This window comes from Arachis stenosperma, chromosome 5, assembly GCF_014773155.1.
Source record: "Arachis stenosperma cultivar V10309 chromosome 5, arast.V10309.gnm1.PFL2, whole genome shotgun sequence".
NCBI lineage: Eukaryota > Viridiplantae > Streptophyta > Magnoliopsida > Fabales > Fabaceae > Arachis > Arachis stenosperma.
This window is the reverse complement of record NC_080381.1, coordinates 20,859,678-20,881,062: the sequence shown is the minus strand read 5'-3', so window position 1 is coordinate 20,881,062 and position 21,385 is coordinate 20,859,678. Positions and strand designations below refer to the sequence as shown.

General features: G+C 30.3%; 3 protein-coding genes and 1 long non-coding RNA gene across 5 annotated transcripts; 3 read left to right on the top strand and 1 right to left on the bottom strand.

Annotated features, from left to right (window-relative positions):
- Positions 1-3,368: 3,368 nt before the first annotated feature.
- LOC130982523 (type IV inositol polyphosphate 5-phosphatase 7-like) lies at positions 3,369-7,110 on the top strand. Of its 2 annotated transcripts, none has more exons than XM_057906560.1 (12): positions 3,369-3,589; positions 3,724-3,820; positions 3,962-4,036; positions 4,109-4,289; positions 4,379-5,054; positions 5,143-5,336; positions 5,428-5,536; positions 5,625-5,763; positions 5,854-6,123; positions 6,363-6,460; positions 6,593-6,757; positions 6,876-7,110. In XM_057906560.1, the coding sequence occupies exons 1-9, from the start codon at positions 3,560-3,562 to the stop codon at positions 5,985-5,987; spliced, it is 1,635 nt and encodes a 544-aa protein (XP_057762543.1). In that variant the 5' UTR covers positions 3,369-3,559; the 3' UTR covers positions 5,988-6,123; positions 6,363-6,460; positions 6,593-6,757; positions 6,876-7,110. The 2 variants fall into 2 exon arrangements, with proteins under 2 accessions (XP_057762543.1, XP_057762542.1); XM_057906559.1 differs by having other exon boundaries at positions 5,428-5,545; positions 5,615-5,763.
- Positions 7,111-10,978: 3,868 nt separating this feature from the next.
- Positions 10,979-14,425, top strand: LOC130978970 (uncharacterized). The gene is made up of 3 exons (XR_009086499.1): positions 10,979-11,024; positions 11,123-11,157; positions 14,325-14,425. It is a non-coding gene; the product is annotated as an uncharacterized LOC130978970 (long non-coding RNA).
- Positions 14,426-15,407: 982 nt separating this feature from the next.
- LOC130980543 (transcription factor TCP3-like) lies at positions 15,408-16,184 on the bottom strand. The gene has a single exon (XM_057904210.1). It carries the CDS (start codon positions 16,182-16,184, stop codon positions 15,408-15,410), a length of 777 nt encoding a protein of 258 aa, XP_057760193.1.
- A 3,052-nt stretch (positions 16,185-19,236) lies between these two features.
- LOC130980542 (conglutin beta 4-like) lies at positions 19,237-19,698 on the top strand. The gene has a single exon (XM_057904209.1). It carries the CDS (start codon positions 19,237-19,239, stop codon positions 19,696-19,698), a length of 462 nt encoding a protein of 153 aa, XP_057760192.1.
- Positions 19,699-21,385: the final 1,687 nt, after the last annotated feature.

Below are 21,385 nucleotides of genomic sequence, written 5' to 3'. Positions count from 1 at the left end.
GTACTAGTCATTTCACTCACTTGTAAGTTGTAACATGAATTAATGAATCAAAATTTTATAAGATTAGGTAGTGATGAAGGCAATAGGCAAGGCAAGGCTAGGCGAGAAGAGTATGGCGTAGGTTCAATTCAATTATTGTATGAATTGTGTACTTGGTTTCGACCTTGATTTCATTCATCCCTGTGTGGTCCAATAATGCATTTAAGATTTTTACTTTTACCCACCCAACAATCAATTTTCACCTCAATTTGGGAATGAAGAAGCACATTCCACGCCACTGCTACTTCTAGTAGAGATACCGAGCATGACAAAGGGAACAAGCACACAGAATCATTGCATCATCATGGTTAACATTGCCATTTAACACAACACAAGGGCAAGGAAGCGTGACTCAACCACCCTAATAAAATGGTTACCAAACTAGGCTACCGTTTGGTCCAACCATGTTTTCCTAATTATGACAACCTTTTCACCTCATACATTTCTAATTAAAATAAAACTAGTGCTTAGCTTTTCTACATGGAGTCGTGCCCCACATATATGGTATAGTCATATAATAAGTGATTTTGTATGTGATGTATGATTATATTTAAATTATTAAATTATAATGAGATAAGATAGGTCTACATCATAGTTATACAGTGTTGCTTGTTAGTATATCCATGTTTAATGCAAAAGATAGTGACAGATGAGGAAAGCTTTGTCACATACATTACCCAAACCCAAAAAACCCTCATTTCACTCTATGTATGTATGTATGTATAGAGTATGGACTAAGAGAGAAGAAAAATTAAAGTTCAAAGCAGAAAAGAAGGAAACTGGAAGCGCCAAAAGAGACCATGCTGCTCCCTTTGACTGAACTGCCTCGCTTATTTTTACCCCCTCTCACTCAATTTTACAATCTTGGAACACAAAAAGCAAAAGCAACAAGCAGATCTTCTTTCACTTCTTTTTGGTTTCTTACGAGCTTTTTCATACATATCTATATATTAATTAACAACCGGTTAATCTAATTAATATTATTGTTTTTGGGTATGACCCCTTTCTACATTCTGTGTGTTAATGCCAGATGCTAATGCACCAAACTACTTTTCTATGCTATAATGCTGCCTCTGCTTAATGTCTTTGAAACATATAGACACATAAATAATATACAAAGATACATAAACATAAAGATACATAAATTTTATATTGTGTTTAGTAATAATGTACAAGACACACATTATAAATTAAATATCAATTTTACTTTTTGCATCTTATGCATTGTGTCTTATGGATTGGTAATTTAAAAAAAATTAAGGGTAGAAAGGTTAAATTTTGTATTTTATGCATTGTGTCTTTCTGTCTCAATTTTAAGAGGAGCACTAAATACATGTATTTTGTGTGTATCTATATACCACAGTGTCTATCTAAATCCGTGTCTCACCAAACAAATGTTAGACGTGTACCACTGTATCTAACAAGTAGTATCCATATCTCAATAAACAAACACAACTTAAAGTACAGACATTTTGCTGAATGACTGTGCTCATATATATTAGACACATTTCGAACACGATATTCATCTGACACTTGTTTGACACGTGTGTCATTTGTGTTCAACTTGTGTCTTAGTAAAAAATAAAAAATATTTTTCATACGATTTGGATATATCTAAATACTATCATGTGTTAGCATATTTAATTTTATTATTAACATGTATTCTTAAAACGAGTTTAGCAATAATACACATTATTATTTATTAAAATTTTTTTAAATATTTTATATAATTAAAAAATATTAAAAATAATTAAAAAATTAATTTATATTTTAATATCAATAAAATATTAATTTATCATTATAATTTATCTAAAAATATTTTATATTTTATATATACGTAGTAGTATTTTTATGTCTTATAAAAATTTAAAATTTGTGTTACTCAATGATGTCTTTATGTATATATGGATGGTCTTATTTCCAAGTTTCAACAATTGAATGTCGTGCAGTTGTGGCCAATGCTTTTTCACTCATACGTTGAATAATGAGTCATTTATTACTTTCAAGCTTAACTACATATTTAAGGAAACAGATCCATGCTATGCGTGATAGATTTTAATATGATTGAACAAATTCAATAATTCATCATCACTGCGTTTAAATGTGTTCCCCTTACCAGCACTTTGCATTGTGACAGTACAAATTGTATTGCTAAATATCTGTTCAGAAGGCATAGCATTTAATTCTCTACCACAAAGTTTGCCTCTCTTTCTCAAAATGAAAATGGACATCATATCACTATTGAATCCAAAGAAGTTGGTTGGTTCTTCTTAGCTAGCTAGATATGATACCACTGATGAAGATGCTGAATCTTGTATAGATTGTCTATACTCAAATAGATATAGACTATTACATTACATGAAAACTCTGTGCCACCCAAATTTGTAGGACCACTTCTTCTTCGCCTAAGGTGTATGATTCAATTTACATGTACACTTTATACTATTTTATACTATATGCCTCTCTCTTTGTTACAGTTTTGTGCCCTTTGCTAGTTTAATTATATTTACGTAACCATGTACACTAGAACTGTTGTTTTCTGAAATTGGAATTATGGTTGAACATTTGAGGATTTGACCCGCATAGTGTTAATGTTAGAGAATAGAGATGGCATGGATTTGTTGAACGCTCGAGGATATTCAAAAGGCAGTAGCAATGGACGGCGCATGATTCTAAAGTCTAAATTAACATAACAAACACATACATTATGAAACTGAAACCTCCCTCCTAATGCATCATGAAATCAAAAAGAAAAAGATGAACCCCAAATTTGGGTGGAGTGCCAAAAGTTCTTCAACTTGATTGGCTACAGATCCAAACATTCCGTGCTATATATGCATCCCCTTCCACCAATCATATACATTATACATACTATCACATTGCTCCATAAAATGCTCAATACTATATGATAGTAAAGACAATTGTTAGAGGAAGACTTAAAAAGAATATTTGTTGTAAATAATAACATTTTATTGTAAAATTATACCTATTAAAGAGGACGAAATCTATCATTATTATATAACTGTTGTCACAAAAGTATGGTACAAAACATAACAAATTCACGATGATTCTAAATTGTAATGAATAAAAATAATAATTTAATGCTGTATGATCTACTTTTGCTTTGGCTTTGGTAAGAAGAGCAGAACGGGAAGAAGAAGAATACATGCAAAAATATAGAAACGTTTGGTGAGTAAGGTGGGTGCAGCCTTTGCTGGTTGTGGCGGTTGTTGTTCTATGTTCAGAATCGTTAAAAGCTATGCCCCTCTCTTCTCTCTATAAAGCACATAATATAATATTGATTTAATAATTTATGAATAAAGTTGTTACATACATACTGTGCTTTATTCTGTTGAAAAAACAACAACCTTGTTCCACAGAACGAGGCACTATGCTTATGCTTTTAAGAGTTAAGACACACAAACAACATAATTCACAATTCACAACCATAACCCTCTTTAGTCACATGAAATTCTTCTTCTTCCTCTCTTCTCAATCTTTATGAATTACAACATTAACAATGAGACTTGATCATTCAAACAACACCAAGGTTGGCTTTTTCTCCACTCTTTCTCTCTCTCTCTCTCTCTCATTTTATTTTTGTTTTTTCTTCTTCCATAACCATCTTTGAATTCTCGGCAACTCTGTTAACTTTTGTTCCCTCTGTTGTGGTGAATCATGAAGCTATCATGGTCCAAGAGAATGGTCAGAAAGTTCTTCAACATCAAAACCAAAACTGAGGACTCTCACCAACCAAATGCTGTTTCTTATGGTTATGGAGGTGCACATCTTTTTTTTATTCAACAATTATTTAAAGCCTAGTTTCCTTCATCAAATTCATCCCTCATTCCTATGCATTTTCTCTGCTGCTTCGGATTCACCAATGCTCATTGATTTTCATGAATTTTGTTTCTTTCTGAAGTTGGTGACGTGGAATACAGAAGCAGAAGCAGCTTCTCCGAGAGAGAGCCATGCTCAAACATGAAGAGCAAAACAGGTAAACACACACAATCTTCAATGAATGGATTCTGACAATTTATACAAAATCCTCATAAATTGCAATGTACAGACAAGGGAGGAGGAGGAGGAAGAAGAGGAAGAATGAATCTTGAGCAACCTCGAATCATAGATGTCCACAACTATAGCATTTTTGTTGCAACATGGAATGTGGCTGGAAGATCCCCAACAAGTAATTTGAGCATAGATGATTGGCTTCATGCATCACCAGCTGCAGATATATATGTTCTTGGGTATGAATTAAATTACTTCTTTTTGAGGGAAAAGTCTTTGCTTTAATTGGTTACCAATAACAAGATTGCTACTTTTGTTTGTGTTGCAGATTTCAAGAGATAGTTCCCTTGAATGCTGGTAATATCTTAGGGGCTGAGGACAATGGTCCTGCAAAAAAGTGGCTTGCTCTGATTGGGAAGACTTTGAACAATCTTCCTGGTGCTAATGGAGGCAATGTGTACTATGCACCATCTCCTATTCCTCAGCCGGTTGTAGAATTGGATGCAGATTTCGAGGGATCGGCTCGACAGAAGAACTCTTGTTACTTTCATCGCCTCTCTTTCCAGACATCTTCTTCAACCAGCTGGAGAATGGACAATGATCCTTCAACTGCACAGCCACGGCTGGATAGAAGATTCAGTGTGTGTGATCGTGTGATATTCGGTCACAGACCAAGTGACTTTGATCCCAGTTTTAGATGGGGTTATAGGCCAAGTGACTATTCCAGAACAAGTGACTATTCCAGACCAAGTGACTACTCAAGATGGGGTTCCTCTGATGATGATAATGGCCTTGGAGATTCACCCAATACCGCGTTTTCGCCAGCTGCCTCTAATGAAGATGGATATGGAATGGCAGGGAGGTCAAGGTATTGTGTTGTTGCAAGCAAGCAAATGGTAGGAATATTTCTTACCATATGGGTTAGAAGTGAATTAAAGGATCATGTTGGGAACATGAAAGTGTCTTGCGTTGGCAGAGGACTCATGGGTTATCTTGGAAATAAGGTCAATTTCAATTCATACACCTAGAATCATTTTCAAGATTCATCAGCTATGTGAAAATGATTCATCTCTGATATGTATGTACTTGCAGGGATCCATATCAATTAGCATGTCTATCCATGAAACAAACTTTTGCTTCATTTGTAGCCACTTGACCTCTGGACAGAAAGAAGGAGATGAACTTAGAAGGAACTCTGATGTGATGGAGATTCTTAAGAAGACAAGGTTTCCACGTGTTCATGGTTCTGACAATGACAAGTCTCCGGAGACAATCCTCCAGCATGAGTAAGGATGAATCTTATTATGCAGAATCAACATCAAAAACATTTCTGTTTCCACACACTGTTGTAATTTTGATTTTGATTCATTTTTTCAGTCGAATTATATGGCTTGGAGATTTGAATTACCGGATAGCTCTATCCTACCGTTCAGCAAAGGCACTTGTTGAGATGCAAAATTGGAGAGCATTATTGGAGAATGACCAGGTACCAATGGTAATTAACAATCTTCTCTTTGTTTAAGCATAGCAGCACCAATGAATCTTATGCTAAGTTTTGTGGCAGCTGAGAATAGAGCAGAAAAAGGGTCGTGCATTTGTTGGATGGAATGAAGGCAAGATTTATTTCCCTCCAACATACAAATATTCAACCAATTCTGATAGATATGCAGGAGATGATATGCACCCTAAGGAGAAAAGGCGAACACCGGCCTGGTGAGATCATTAGGATTACTCTATTACTTCTGCTGCTACTACTGCTGCGCTTGTTATGAACACATAGTAATCCTTAGATTCTTGGTGTAGGTGTGACCGTATTTTGTGGCACGGTGGAGGACTCCATCAATTGTCTTATGTGCGTGGAGAATCAAGATTCTCAGACCATAGGCCTGTTTATGGCATATTTTGGGCTGAAGTTGAGTCAAGTCATGGAAGAATGAAGAAAAGTATGAGTTGTTCTTCTCGTTCCAGAATTGAAGTGGAGGAACTTTTGCCATATTCCCATGGATATACAGAACTAACCTTTTTCTGAAGCAAGCATGGTTTTACATATTTGATGCTTCCATGCATATTCAAGTACTTTCTCTATCCCTTGTTCATATATAATCATATATGCTCACATTTCTTGCTTCTAAAGCATAACTTAGGTACCTGAAATTAAAGTTTATTCAGGCTAAGTATTGATCCTGAAAATATAAGCTATTTTGCATCTTTCTATGATATAATCATGAAGTCCTTTGTGTCATTACAATTACAATGAATTTTCCACCTGAGTTAGAAATCTTACATGCATGATGCAACCTATTACTGTTCAGAAAACTGGTCAAACAAGAACAAGTCACTTTGAAGAAATTCATACATAAATGGAGAGGTTGGTTGATAAAGACAACCCATTTCCCATATACCGAAAAAGGTTAGTTTTTTTTTGTTAATTAATTTTTTTTTTAAACTCTGATGCTTTTCTTGGTTTCTGCTTTTGGTTCCAAACCTCTTTGTCTAATTCTAACTTTAACTTTTGTTTTTTTTTTGCATTGTGATTTGTCAGGTGCTAATATGTAATTTCACCTTTGTCTAACGCATGATCAGTACAGTTCATAATCATCATGAATGTTGTTACCTAATCACGCCAGCTTCTATCAATTAACAACACTCACTTTCCGTTGTCTCATATACCTTCTTATGACAAATCACAGTGCTGCACAATCATTAGGTACTAAATTATTCTTTTCTGATTAATTAATTAGTTAATGTATATGTAAGTTACTAGTGATATGCACGCTGCACGCATAATCATAATCATAATCAAACCCTTCTTTTTTTGTGTGCAGGAAATGGAAGAGGATGATTTTTCATTTTCTTATTCATCATTCTTAAATTGTTTCCAGAGAATATTTATGATGACTAAAAGAAGATGAAAATATAGTCAAAATAATCAACATTATTATTATTTTTTTGTTCTTGTAATAATGCATAGAAAATGAGAAGAGTAGTTATGATGATGTATACTGATAGCTACAGTGATTGGAAAAGAAAAACTGTAGAAAGAATTTGAAAAGAAATGATTTAGTTAATTAATGAAGATAGAATTTTCAGAGCCCCCCACTGGTGATTGTCTTTGTCTTTTTCTCTGCACTACTAATGATATGATATGATACATCAAATAGTATGTAGTGCTTTGATTCCTGATATGCGTGCTCGTCTTTTTGTGATTGTTGGAGAGTTATTTAACAGATTATAAAGTTTCTCACAGCTTTAAAGCCATCAGTTCTGAATTCTGATGCTCAATTACTCTTTGCTTTTGACTAATTTAATTTAGCTTTTTGAATTAAACATTAGTAAGTAGAAAATGAGACGAAAATATATGCTAATAATAATATATAGTACTATTTTGATTTTTAATCATGATAATTAGACAAGTTTGGTAAACAGTTATGAATTTCTTTTGATATGGAATATATGTATGTGTAAGAAACTAAAATTTGGTTGCATACTATATATAATCAACACAAGTTGGTCCAAAACTAATGAAAGATGGCTGAAATGATAATCTTAGAAATAATGATAATTGTAAAAGCATGTGAGAGCGAGAGATCATTGTGAAAATGTGTGTTGACAGAAGAGAATGCATCATAACTGTTTGACATGCGTAATCAATAGCTTATTTAGTCATGTATGATCATTTGATATTTTGATTTGATGATTTATTTGCAAATACTAACAAATGACAACTGTCAATAGATTCTTGTTACAGGAATTAAACTAAGTTGCCCTTGACCATCCATAGGGAAGACAAATTAAAGTTAACTCAATTATATATAATACTTTAGCATAATGTTGTATGTAACTACGTATACTTGTTGAGGCATCCTAGTATACTAAACTACTCTTGTCCTTCGAAACTTGATTACTTTAAAGATACCTCCTCACTAAATAAAGATATCAAAAACATGTTTTTTACGAATATGCTTTGTTTAAAAGTATAATTTATTTATTTAGTCACACTTTAAATAAAAATAATATTTTTATAATGTATTAAAATCTAATTCTAGGATCTATCATTTGCCAAAAGAAAGTATTTTCACATAAAAAAATAATTATAAAATTTTTATTGGAGTATCCTCCTACTTTAAATTATACATATTTAGAGTTTAATTAAAAAGTCAGATTTTTTTGGTTGACATAGTAATTTTTTTTAATTTAAATTTTAGACTTTTACACTCAAAATTTGAATATTAAACTCTAAATTCTCCAAAAATAGTAGTCTCTTTTTGGGCAAAACAAAAAAAATTATTAAAAGAATAATTTTATTTATTTATTTATTTATTTTTTGGTATTTGAATAATTTTACAATAAACAGAACCAAATACTGTAGTGGGTCACATAAGACTGGGATTTTGGACTGAGTATGACTTTTTGGTTGATGCTTAAAAGATAAGCCCAATAAGCCCAAGAAAACTTTGTTAAACTACTCCGACCTTTGACTGAAAACAGCATAATGTTTGTGTGAAGTGGTTATGACCCACAATACCAAAACTGAAAGTTGCTATGACCCAAAAAGAAAGGTTCGGGGTGGCAACTGGCAATTGTCTAATATCTAAAACATTCGAGTATACCAAAAAAAACCATTGGAGGCTTGAACAAAAAAAAACCATAAACCGTTAATTGTAGCCACATTTTTGAAGTGGCTAAAAAGAGTGAGTGGCTTGTCAAAGTTCTTTCGTTATATTGGAGAGCATGCCTATGAAATAAATATACCAAATATCTTAATTACCAATATATATATATATAATCTCTTTTCTTTACTTACCTTTAGCATTTTTTGAGTTTAATTTTAGCATATGAATAGTATAATTGTTGTTTAATTATATTTATTATTTTAAACGACTATTAAAAGATCAATGTAAGGTAATTAATTTTACATATTATATAATTAAATATACGTATAAAATTATTTTATATTGATAAAATTAAATTTAATTTTTATGCATAAAAATCCAAAAAACAAGGTGAGATTTTGGAAAAAAAGAAAGTTTGATATTTAAGTTTGTTGTAATTATTGTGAAAGATTTTTGTGGTAATTGTTGAGGGATGGAGCAATAATTGAAGAGAGTCAAAAGATGCAAGGGGTTTGGTCAAACTTAGAGTGTTAATGTGAAAGAGGAGGGAAATGATGTCCTATAAAATACACAGCTACATAGGTTTTATGATGAAAAAAATCTACAACAATGGTACACTTGCACAGTTTGATGCTTGCAAAATCAAATCATGAGTCCTTCTCCTTCTCCACTAGTGTTAAAGTAATTAATTACATATGGGTTGAGAGTTGGTAAAAAGCTGCTGTTATATTGTTATGTGAGAAGTAAAGAAAATCAGACTAGCTATATATGTATATATGTACAACAACTTAGACTACTTGATCATCATGTTCATCATGCATATATATACACTTAACCAAATTATTTTAATTCATGCAGTAATAGCTAGTACTATAATTCATAGATATAAAATAGTATACAGTATATGCATTACGTACAGTACTTGAGTGAAATTATATATACACGATACACCAACAACCCAGATATATATAATAAGCTAAGCCTAGCTAGGTGGGTGCATGTGTATTAGGTGCAGCCACAAAATATAAATAAATTAAAAGTATTAAGAAGGCTGAAATTAAAGTGTTTTATAGAGATAGATATGGAGGTGGCATTGGCATAATAGTAGTATTCTGATTGATGCGGCTGCTGTGTGCTTTAATTTTTATTTGTTTTAATTTGGGGATGGGGATTGGGGAGAGTTATGGAATCAGAAATAGAAATGGAAGCTAAAAACCTAATTAAGCTAAGCAAGTAGCTTATTAGGTAGCCACTACACAATTCATTCGGGTAATGCAATGCAGGGATCAATCCAAAAATATGAGTAACGGTTCCAACATTTAAACCTATTACTCATGTCGAGAAATTAAAAAGAAAAAAATATTAGGCTCATAAAAAATTTACTATCATTATCATCAATAGTTTAATGTGTACATAAAATATAATTTAATTAGGTATACATTAAAATTAATTATTAGTATAAAATACATATAAAAAATAAAAGTTTAATTATTTTGTTGGTTGTTATAATTTTACTAAATTTTTAATTAGATTCTTATAATTTTTTTCTTTTTATTTGAGTCTTTACATTATTTTTAATTTTGTAATTAGATCCTTCATAATATAAAAAATATTAGAATTAATTGAATATTTTTTAACAAATTAAAAATATCTATAATTAAGAACCTAATTGCTAATGAATTATAGCTCAAATGACATAGTCTCTCTATATTCACCTAAGAGGTTGTGGGTTCAAGTTCGGTCAAATATATATATATATATAAAATTAAAAACCTAATTAGATCTTTGAACACATATTTTTTTAAAAAAAAATATTTTATTAATTTTAATATTTTTAAGATGAAAAAGATTTAATTACAAAATTAAAAATATCGTAAGAATTTAATTAAAAAAAATAGAATCTTATTATAAATTTGGTAGAAATATAAAAACTAACAAAATAATTAAACAAAAATTAAATTAAATTGTATATTATGTATTTATACAAAATATATAGTGACTAATTTTAATAACTGAATTTAATGTATACATATTATTTTTGAATAAAATTTAAAGTTGATTTACTTAAATAATTTGACAATTATAAATGTTAAAAAATGGGATGGGATTATTTATACGTAAAAAGAAATTAATTTATTAGTTAAATAAATATGTGCATGCATATAAAGTGGGAATAGTGACTAGTGAGTGTACAGTTGTGTGGTTGTCTGATATGATTGGTATTTGGTACTTGAATATTGTCTTATTTGGTCAAGGTTTTATATATATTCATTCATAATGTGTTCTGCTTCTGCACCTCTGAACGCTTCCCTATCCTTTTCTTTGTTCCTTCAAATCACAACTCTGTTATATTTGAAGACGGTACAACAAACACCACACACTCTTTCATTTCATTTCATGCATGCCAGGTAACTAACCTTGTTTTCTCTGAGTTTAATTATTATTTCTATTAATTGTAGGTGGATCGCGGCTTCCACTCTTCAAGCTTCCATCGGTTAGTGCTCGTCTTTTGCTTTTTTTGTTTTCATGGAATTTCTGTTTTACATGTTAAGGAAACTACATACTACCATACCCATTGCACAAAAATTTATTTGAACTTCCAATTAGCTAGTTAAAGTTATTGTTGGGAGTAATTTAATAGCGAGGGATTTGATTTATATTGCATAAATATGAAATATTAAGTTTAAGAAGTCAACATTTTTTGTAAAAGAATTTGTTAGTTTTAATTCAAATAAAAAATAAATACAAGAGAAAAATAGTGATCATTTAATCTTTGTAAATGATTTTTATACAAATAATCTTTAGTATTTTAACATCTTTTTATTCATGGAAAATTCTTATGTGCTCTGGATGTAAATTAAGTCATTTGTTTTATACTTTTATATCATTTGTTGTTTCGAATTTTCTTTTTAAATTATGGATACTTTTCTAGAAATTTAAAAAAAAAAGAACAATAACTTTCAATTGTTGATATGTCAAACAATAATAGAGCAGAACAAATGACTTAATTTGCTATTAGTACAAAGAATTTCTCCCGATTTCACTCAAGTTCTTGATCACTTTCGGTCCTAATCAATTGAAGGTAGAGTTAATAAGAAAAAGTAAATACTATCTTTTTTCCCATTGATAAACCAATTACATCTTTGTTCCACGTCTAAATTGCTTCGTTACTATAAAAAAAAAAAAAACAAAACTAATAAAATCTATATAATACAACCCACATAAAAATGGGATTAAAAAACTCACTACTACAACAATATAGATCGTAGAAGAAATATAAATTTCTAACTATCGACATTAAAGTAAATGAGACTAATTCTTTGGTATTTATTATTTGGTGTTTAATTTTTTTAATTTATTATTTATAACAAACTTTAAATATTTAAAAATTATTTATTTTTATATTTTTAAATTAAATATTATTTTTAATTTTTTTTAACAAATTAGACAATATTACAAAGCAATGACATATTAGTACAAGTCATGAAAGCTCAGGTCGGAGAAATATTTAAAAAAAAAGTGGAGTTTTTTGCTTGAAAATAATTTGGGTTGGGTTAGGTAACGCAATTTATGGCGTTTGGAAGTACTAGATGCAAATAGTAATAGGATAGGGCTTTCAAAAATAAAAGTTTCAACAAGTTGCCTTGCCGCTCATTATTACGGCGGTGATATATACATATGGCTGATGCTGCCGCCGCCATGGCCATTCTGGCCAAAAATGCCAATAAATTAAGAATCTTGTTAAGGAGTCAATGGAGTATTTGTACAATATATACAATGGATTATTTATTTGACCCAATATAAGTTAAAAATAAACATCTAAGATAAAATATTATTAATTTATCAAACACAATACACTCATACTATCTAAAATAACCATCCAGCCATCCGGATATCAAAGATAATAAACATTTGAGATTCTATTGAATCGAACACAATACAACCCATTATACACATTATACAGATACTCCATTGACTTCTTATACTTCCTCATAAATTAAAGAGGTAAGATAATGCAATTTTAACTCTCAAATTGAAGAGCCTTATAAACAACTTGGTCTAAAACCGGTAATTTGGTCTAATAATGCGTCCAAAAGGACCTTGAGAAAATTAAAATATCTATTGGCGTGCCTCTACTTTTTCTGAATAGGGGGTGTACAGTGTAGTACACTGAAACCTAGCTAACTTCAACTTTTATTTTCATAAATCATGACTTTGATCATTTTATATTGCTGCTCTTTGGTATCTTTGCTGCCCTCTCAGAATAGTTTCGTTGTAACTGCTTATAAATTATGAAATAGATTAGGTTAAAGTGCTTTTCTGGTTGTCAGAGTAATTATCAAAACTATATATATATATCAATGTTTTTATGTTTTGAGCTTTGTTATGTATTATATTGTGAGCTATTTTTTATATTATGTTGGCTACTATGCTTGCATTCTTTCATCTCTTTCACGTGGAAAATTGCTATATGATTTCTCTTCTTCTGTCCTTTATTCAACAGCGGATTTTTATATTATAGCATGAGTTATAAAATAATCTATATATATATTAGAATCTACTTTTGACATAGCGGTCAAATTTTTTAACCAATAATCACGTTATAAAATAAAATATGTTGTTTCTTTAGTAATTTTGTAAAAGATAATAATGCTATATATTTGCCGAAATTTTATTTAAAACTGATTAAGCTGACATGTTTACCACATATAAGCTTTCAAAAGTTCAGAAACTTATTAGAAATGACACCATTTGTTTTTTAATTTCTTTATTGCAATCAAAGACATGCATGCTTCATATTAATTTATCATAGAAATTTAGGGTATGCTTTGAATTTCTTAGTTAATAAGCTGTAGACTCAGATTAAAATAAGTGCTATGTATGTCAGAATTGTATACCTAACTTAGCTAGTATCCGTACAAATTAAAAGATAAACTGAGGTGAATGTTAATTAAATATCCTAATACTTAATTGCACGATCATGGAATGTTTGAATAGCTAAGCATCAAGAAAATCATTTAGCCATAAGTAGTCATTCAATATTTGGCCTTGTAATTTGCTGCATCAATTAACCTGTTCACAATGAAACCCTATTTTTGTTTCTAATTAACATAAAAAGGATAAAATTTAATTAGGTTGAAAGTTGAAACAATTAATATTTGAGTGGTCTAATTAAAATGATGTCAAAGATAAGAAACCTGTATAAGTTTATCAGTTAATATTCCATCAAACTAGCTACTCAAAAGCTGTGTTTTGAATAATATTAACCAAAAGAAAATGCTCATACCACCAGAAGATAATTAGTAATATAATACTAATCTTCTTATTATAGTTCCCTTATTCAAAATTAAGATAGATAATCAGGGCATATATAAGGAGGAGGAGGAGGACAAAATAGAGTGACACTGAACATTTAATAGCATTGAACTGCAATATAGTTTGTATACATTTGAAATCACTCCATTAATAATTGTGAACAGAAAATATGAGTACATGCATGTCCTAAATAATCATCCATACTTCTGTTTTTTTTCAGCAGTAAATGTATATGTATGTATAGATATAGTTACCAATGTATGCAGATCACCATATATATATATATGATATTTTACATTCCATTCCATTAATACAACTATAAATGTATAATTAAACTGCTATCAGATACAGAAGGAAAACATAGATCTTGATGCATGTATATTCATCTTGGAGCTTTGAAAGGAGAAGATGAACCTTCCCAATGAGTGAGAGAACTTGAAAGCAAAAAGTGTGGTAAATCATTCATAATCATCACAATTCAAACATGAATATTGCTCCCATCCACATTGCTTAATTCAAAAAGTATTAGCTAGATTAATGTTTGATAACTTGCAAACACTGTTATATATATGAACAGAAAAAATGAATCATAATACATGGCTAAGAGTTTTGTAAATAACACATAGTCAAAATAAGAAAACCAACTAATTAAGAATGTTAGTTCTTTCTTCCTTGCATTGTCATTTTTAGGGAAAAAAGAATAGTAAAAATGAAATTATTAGCTGAAAAAATACCGATCATTTAAATTTTCTCTACATTAGTATTTACTTATTCGATCATTGTTCCCCTTAATATAATAATCTATGATGGAGTTGAAGTTTTTCACTATATGATTGATCCCATCAAGCAATGTTTGAAATACTACTGTTTCCGATATATTACAATCTTCTAATACATACATAGTAACATGATATATTTCTAGCTTTTGTCAGATCTCAGAAACATTATATTAATTTGTGCCATTGGCTGATCATTATCATCATCGCCAGAAACAAGCAAGCAAGAATGATAAGCGGAAAAACATTGCAAACAGAAGTAATTAAAGTGAGAAATTATAAGGCAGAAAAAAAAGTTACTGATAGAGAAAGGGCAGCAGGAAAAATATGCATCGATCCATGAAGATGAGTCCTTGTCAAAGCTAAGTAATTTAGATTTGAGAATATGACTCATTCTACTGATATCTCATATAATATATATATTCCACACATCACTGTTTATGCTACTGCTCCCTCCTTGGTGAATGATGATGATTATTATTGTTGGTGTGCACTCCTCCCAAGACTTTCCAAGATTTGAAGCTCTACAAACACATTAATTAAACATGTATCACTATTCAAACTGCAAAATAATCATTAAACACTATTTGTACATCAATATATATACCTGAATAGAGATTCATGCTGAAGTTTCCATTAATATATAGTGGCATCATTGGTATAAATTCCAATTGGGAGGGGAGTGGTTGTTATTGTTATTAATGTTGTTGAAACTAGCTTCCTGATGTTGAGGGATCTCAAGGCTCATGAAATTGGTTCTTAGTAGATTAGGGTCTTGAAGCTCAACATCCATAAGTTGATGATGATGATGAGGATCTGATGAATCTGGAGGAGGGAATCTCTTGTCCTTTGATGATGAGAAGCAGGTGAAGCAGAAGGTGTGATGATCATGATGAGAACAGGTGGTGGGATTAGCTTGCTTGGTTCTTTGAAGCTCTTTGATAGCATTCTCAGATTTAGTGAAGAGCCATTGGAGGGTGTTGCTGGGTTTGTCATACTCAAGCATGTCCTGAAGATCAAAGAACTTTCTAGCAATCTCGCTTGAAAGCCTCACCCTTCTGTCTCTCAAACCCTGAGATGTAAAAATCTTGCTGTGCCTGTCTTTCTTCCCTTTCTTTGTCAACAAGTTCAGACCATTATGACCACCCACAACAGCACCAGCACTAGCACCACCACCATAATCATAATAAGAACAGTCCCTTTGGAGCATGGCAGCATAGTCAGCAACATTCAGATTTGTTGCTGCTGGGAACAGTAATGGAGCTTGATGAGTAGTAGTACCAAGAGATGAAGATGGGTCAAACATACTTCCATCACTATTAGCAACAACAAAAGCATTGCTATCATTGTGAGAATCATCAACATAGAAGGGATGAAGAAGAGGAGGGTAAGAAGAAGAGGAAGAAGAAGGGTTGGAGGAAGAGAACATAGATCTGCATATAGTGAAGAAAAACCCTAACTTTATTTTTTGAGGGATGAGAAGTGGTTGTAAGATAAGATAAATAGTGATGCAGGAAGCAAAGGAATCTGGTTAGAGAAGGGGAATGGTAATGCTATAAGTAGGATCAAAGTGGAGAGCTTTCAAGTAAGGTACTTGGCATCAGCATTCAGTTGCCAAAATAAAGAAAGAGTGGTAAAGCTACTTTACTAACAAAAATGGACAAGGGAAGAGATGAGGAAGTAAGGGAACCCAACCAGTACATAGTACATACATACATAGTTACGTTTCATTATCCACATCAAAAAGGACATTCAATTATTTTGTTTTGCATTCTTATTTCTTAACACCACATTAAAGCCATAACCTTCAACACCATCACGTCAATCAACTCCAAACCTAATTCAACTTCAACTCTCATTTCACTCTTCCATATGCATCACTACTAAGTACCAACAAAAAAAAGGAAAAGAAAATATCAACTTAATTTTCTCTAATGAAGTAGCTAGTATGTGTTTATCATTTTGTATAATACGTTAATAATATACATGAGCCAAACCAATTTGGGTTGATGGAGTGGTCAGCTCACTCGTCCGCTTAGAAGATCAAAATCCTATTTATACAACTATTAAACTCCCTATTTTAAATTGGAAGGATCTAATAATTATGAGAAGATAGTTTGCGGTTCCCACTTTACCATACAAATTGATCTCAAAGACATTATTTTTTTCTTCTTCTAAAGATATATATATATATATATATATATAGAGGTAGTTCTCCTTTCATTTAAGGTATCTGTATATATTCGAGTGAGAGTGATTGAATACTTTTTCACTCTCAACTGTACATCATCAGACTTGGAGCTCATGAACCATTTTTATAGATTATTTTTTTTTTTAAAAATGGTCAAACAAGAAAACATTACTTTCAATAAGTCAATAACGGATGTTTTTTTGAGTCTGGTGATTATTAGTATTTTTTTTTGTATTTCGGTCTGATGATTATTAATTACTTTGGGATGTGCATCGGCAACAACTTATTGAAAGTCCGACTAAGAGAGAGAGAGAGGAGTACAATCCTTTATTCCTTTGCTTTTTGTCGGTTTTGACATGGCTTCTAAATTTTAGTTAGTTGGGTCTGGTATCTGGACTGGGCTCTGAGCCTTAACAATTGGACTCACTATAGTCTCCCTTAACAGCCCAGTTAATTTGAAAACGCTGGCAATGGCATTAAGCTTAGCAATCTAGCACTGTCCAGCATAGCTGCTTGGCATATATTTAGTCCAGCTGTGCGATAATATAGTAGTTAATTCTTTAATTTTGCTTGAGTAAGTATTAGAAATTTAAATTCTATCTTATATATGCAATATTTATTGTAACTTGTTTTTTATCTATCACAATTGTCAAATACAAATATAAATATATTTATGTATAATTTATATGTTTTACTGTTTATATCTTTGTATTTCTATCTCAAAATTTTAAAAAATAAAAACCAAACACAGTCTAAAGTCCCCCAATTTTAGTTTCAATCTCGAAAAATAAACACAGCCTAAGCAAGCACCCATTGAGAACATTTATTTAAAGAAATTCTAGCTCAAGATAAAAAAAAAATTAACTTATTCATAAATACAATTACTGTTATATATAGAGCTCGTTTTTATATTTTCTTTTTTCAAAGAACTCTTTTTCACCGGCATTAAGATATTATAAAATTAGAATTCTATTTTTAAAAATATATAATAAAATAAATACATTAGTAATTTATTCTTATAAATATTAAAAATATTTTTTTGTTCATTTATATAATACTAAACAAATAATTTTTATATAGTCACCAAAAAAAAAACAAATAATTTTTATATATATTACACTTAAATATAAAATTTTAAATAAAGGCTCTAGTTATTTTTATATAAAATTAATAAAAATTATTAAATTATTTAATATATTTAATTAAATATAATTTAATAATTTTAACTTTGATTTCATAAAAAAACAGTTGTAGGTTTTTAAAAATTTTAACATGTTCAATTACTAGTTACTTTCTCATTATTGTCTTTTGACGTTAAGGTTAGAAGTGAATCGAGCTAGACCAAACTCAAGTTCGGCTTATAAAAATTGAACTTGGTTCACGACTCAATTCATTAACAATTGAGCCTATTTCTTAAGTTTAAACTCGGCTCATCGAAAGCTAATAGGAACATAATCTATAATTCTATATCAATAAATTATAATTTATATATTTTAAAAAAATTTAAAAAGATTAATTTTATATGTTGTTTATCTATCAATAAATTATAAATTTTTATATTTTTGTGCTACATTAAAATTATATATAAAAAATAAATATAAAATTTTAAATAATTAAGATCATTAATATATATATATATATATATATATAATTATATATTACTATTCATGCGTATATATAATATTAAAAGTATAAATTAAATGCATATATATAATCAAGTCAATTCACGAGCTAATGAGTTGAATTTATCCAAGTTTAAGTTTGGCTCATTTAATTTATGTGTTCAAGTTCAAGTTCAAACTTGGCTCACAAATTCACGAGTTTATTTTATTGAGCTATCAACGAATATAGCTCGAACTGGCTCATAAGCTAACTTGACTCATTTCTAACCCTACTTGACGCTATATGTTATGTGAAATGAATGTATGTGTATCTAGTATAATGAAAATTTATGTACAGTCAATTTGAAATAAAATTAATAGCCGAAAGCGGTTAAATAATTTAATTGATTTTATTAAATTTTTATCTAATCACTTTTCGTTATCAACTTTAAGTAAAGTTGACTACACCTAGTTTTCACCATCTAGAGGCGTCAACGTGCATGAGTACGCAACTATATATGCATAGCCATGTCTCCTTCTTGCACGTGCATGGGATCACGCCTTATAAATAAGGCACATCACAAACACACAAACCACAAGCCACAATGTTCTCTAGTCTCTATATATAATGTTGTGTTGCATCAAACTTAATTAAGTTCTCTCACTCGTCTGTTTTCTAGTTGGCAGCCATGGCAATCAAAGCTAACGACAACAATAATAATAGGCTAATTATCATCATCATTCCTTTGTTCTTGATGGTTGTATTTTGTTCTGTTTGTTTGGGTGATGAGAATAACCGCAGAAACAAGAAGGTGGTGATCAACTCGTGCAGCAGGGGACGATGCAAATCAGATGAAGTTCAAGTTCAGAGAAGCATCATCTATGGATACTTGGTTTGCCATAAGAGAACCTTCCACCTCATCACCAGACAACGCAATAATAAAAAGGAAAGGGACGAAGAGAAAGAAAGCGAGCACGATAGGGAACGTCAAGAGGAAGAACAAGAGCACGATAAGGAGCGTGAAGAAGAAGAAAGTGAGCACCAGCAAGAACGCGATGAAGAAGAAAGTGAGCACCAAAAAGAACGAGAAGAAGAAGAAGGAGGAGGAGGAGGAGGAGGAGGGTGCAGAGGACGTCGTAAGGAGAAATGAAAGGACGGAAGGTAGCTGCATTATTATGAAGGAAGGGGGAATGAAGTTAACTGTAGAAGACGTAGCTACTTATTAGATAATAAATGGAAAAAAGGAATTAGAATCAATTCAATTGCCTTTGGTCCTTGTATCACTTGTATGTATCTCTACCTCTGTATTAAGTAAATTTCACGAATGTACCAAGAGTAAAATAAACACCAGAAGTTTCTTTGCTTTTATATTCCGTTCCATCTCTTTTGTTTTTCTCACTACTCCTAAATCTTAATATTTAAGGATCAGTCAATATGACATGCTCAGAGTTATTATAATCATGATGAATTGCCACTCTTCAAGTTATAATGCTATTTGGAAATTATAGTATCATAATTCATGATAGTTATATAGATTAACTATATTAGGTGTATATAAAAATTAATTATTAAATTAATTATTATATGTTAAAAATAGATTAAATAATATATTTATTTATACATAAATAATAATTGATTTTTGTGGTTGTTTCTTTACCCATAACAAAGTATAACTTTGGTCCTTAAGGTATATGACAATTTTTTTTTAATTTATCTCTAACATTTTTTCATACAAAATTATTGTCTCTAATGTTTAATTTGGTTTTAAAATTATCCTGATCTTAGGGAACAAAATCATACGGAGGTAATGGCCAAAATGGAGACAGAGGTGGATCGTGGACAGCTTATTCTTCTTCTTTTTCTTCTCTTTTTCCTTCTTTGTCCCTCCCCTTTAAGAAGAGTAGAAACACTTTCTCTCTTTTATTTTTTCTTTTTTTTGTTATGGGTAATTTAGACTAAAATTTTAATATTTAAATAAAAAAAGATAATTTTATATGCAAAAAGAGGTTAAGGACAAAAAAAAAATTTTATCCTATATTTCAGAGATCAAAATCATACTTAACCATTTTTTATATTAACTCGTGTATATTTAATTAGTTAATATTAATTAACTTTTTATTACACATAAAAATTATTATTTTTTATTTTAATTTTTAAAGAATTTAGCATTTACCATTAGAAACTAAAATTTAAAATTTAAAATATAAAATTTAGGAATTAAAATTTATAATTTATGATTTAAAATTAAAAGTTGAAAAAGCGACTCCTTAATTGATCAATATGACAATTTTTTTACATTATATGACTCCTCAATCCTCATTATACTGCATTTTCGTTTCTTGTTGTTTCTATTGCTGTTTTTTCCGTTTAATTTTAGTACTCGAAAGTATTTTATGAATAATAGTTACACGCTGATCAAGAACTCATCCAATATATATATATATATATATATATATATATATATATATATATATATATATATAGCTTATTTGTATTTGTTCCGGACTTGATTTTCAGGTCCTTTATCGAAGTAGTTTTTATTTGGTTATTTAGATTTGGACCTCATTCATGGTTTCCAAATCTCTAATCAAATAAACCAATATTCAAAATTAAATATCACTCTTATCTAATCCAATAAAATAAAATAAGATAACAAACTTCAACTATTTAAAGGAAATTAAGGGTTTTTTTAGATATGCTACATATTTTAATCTCCATATATATATCTCTTAAATCTATTCTGACTTGAGCATCGGAGTATCTTTGCAGGTATTACGCTTGCCATTCCAAAGATTCAATTTGATCGACGAGTCCTTGATCCATCTTACAATCTGTAC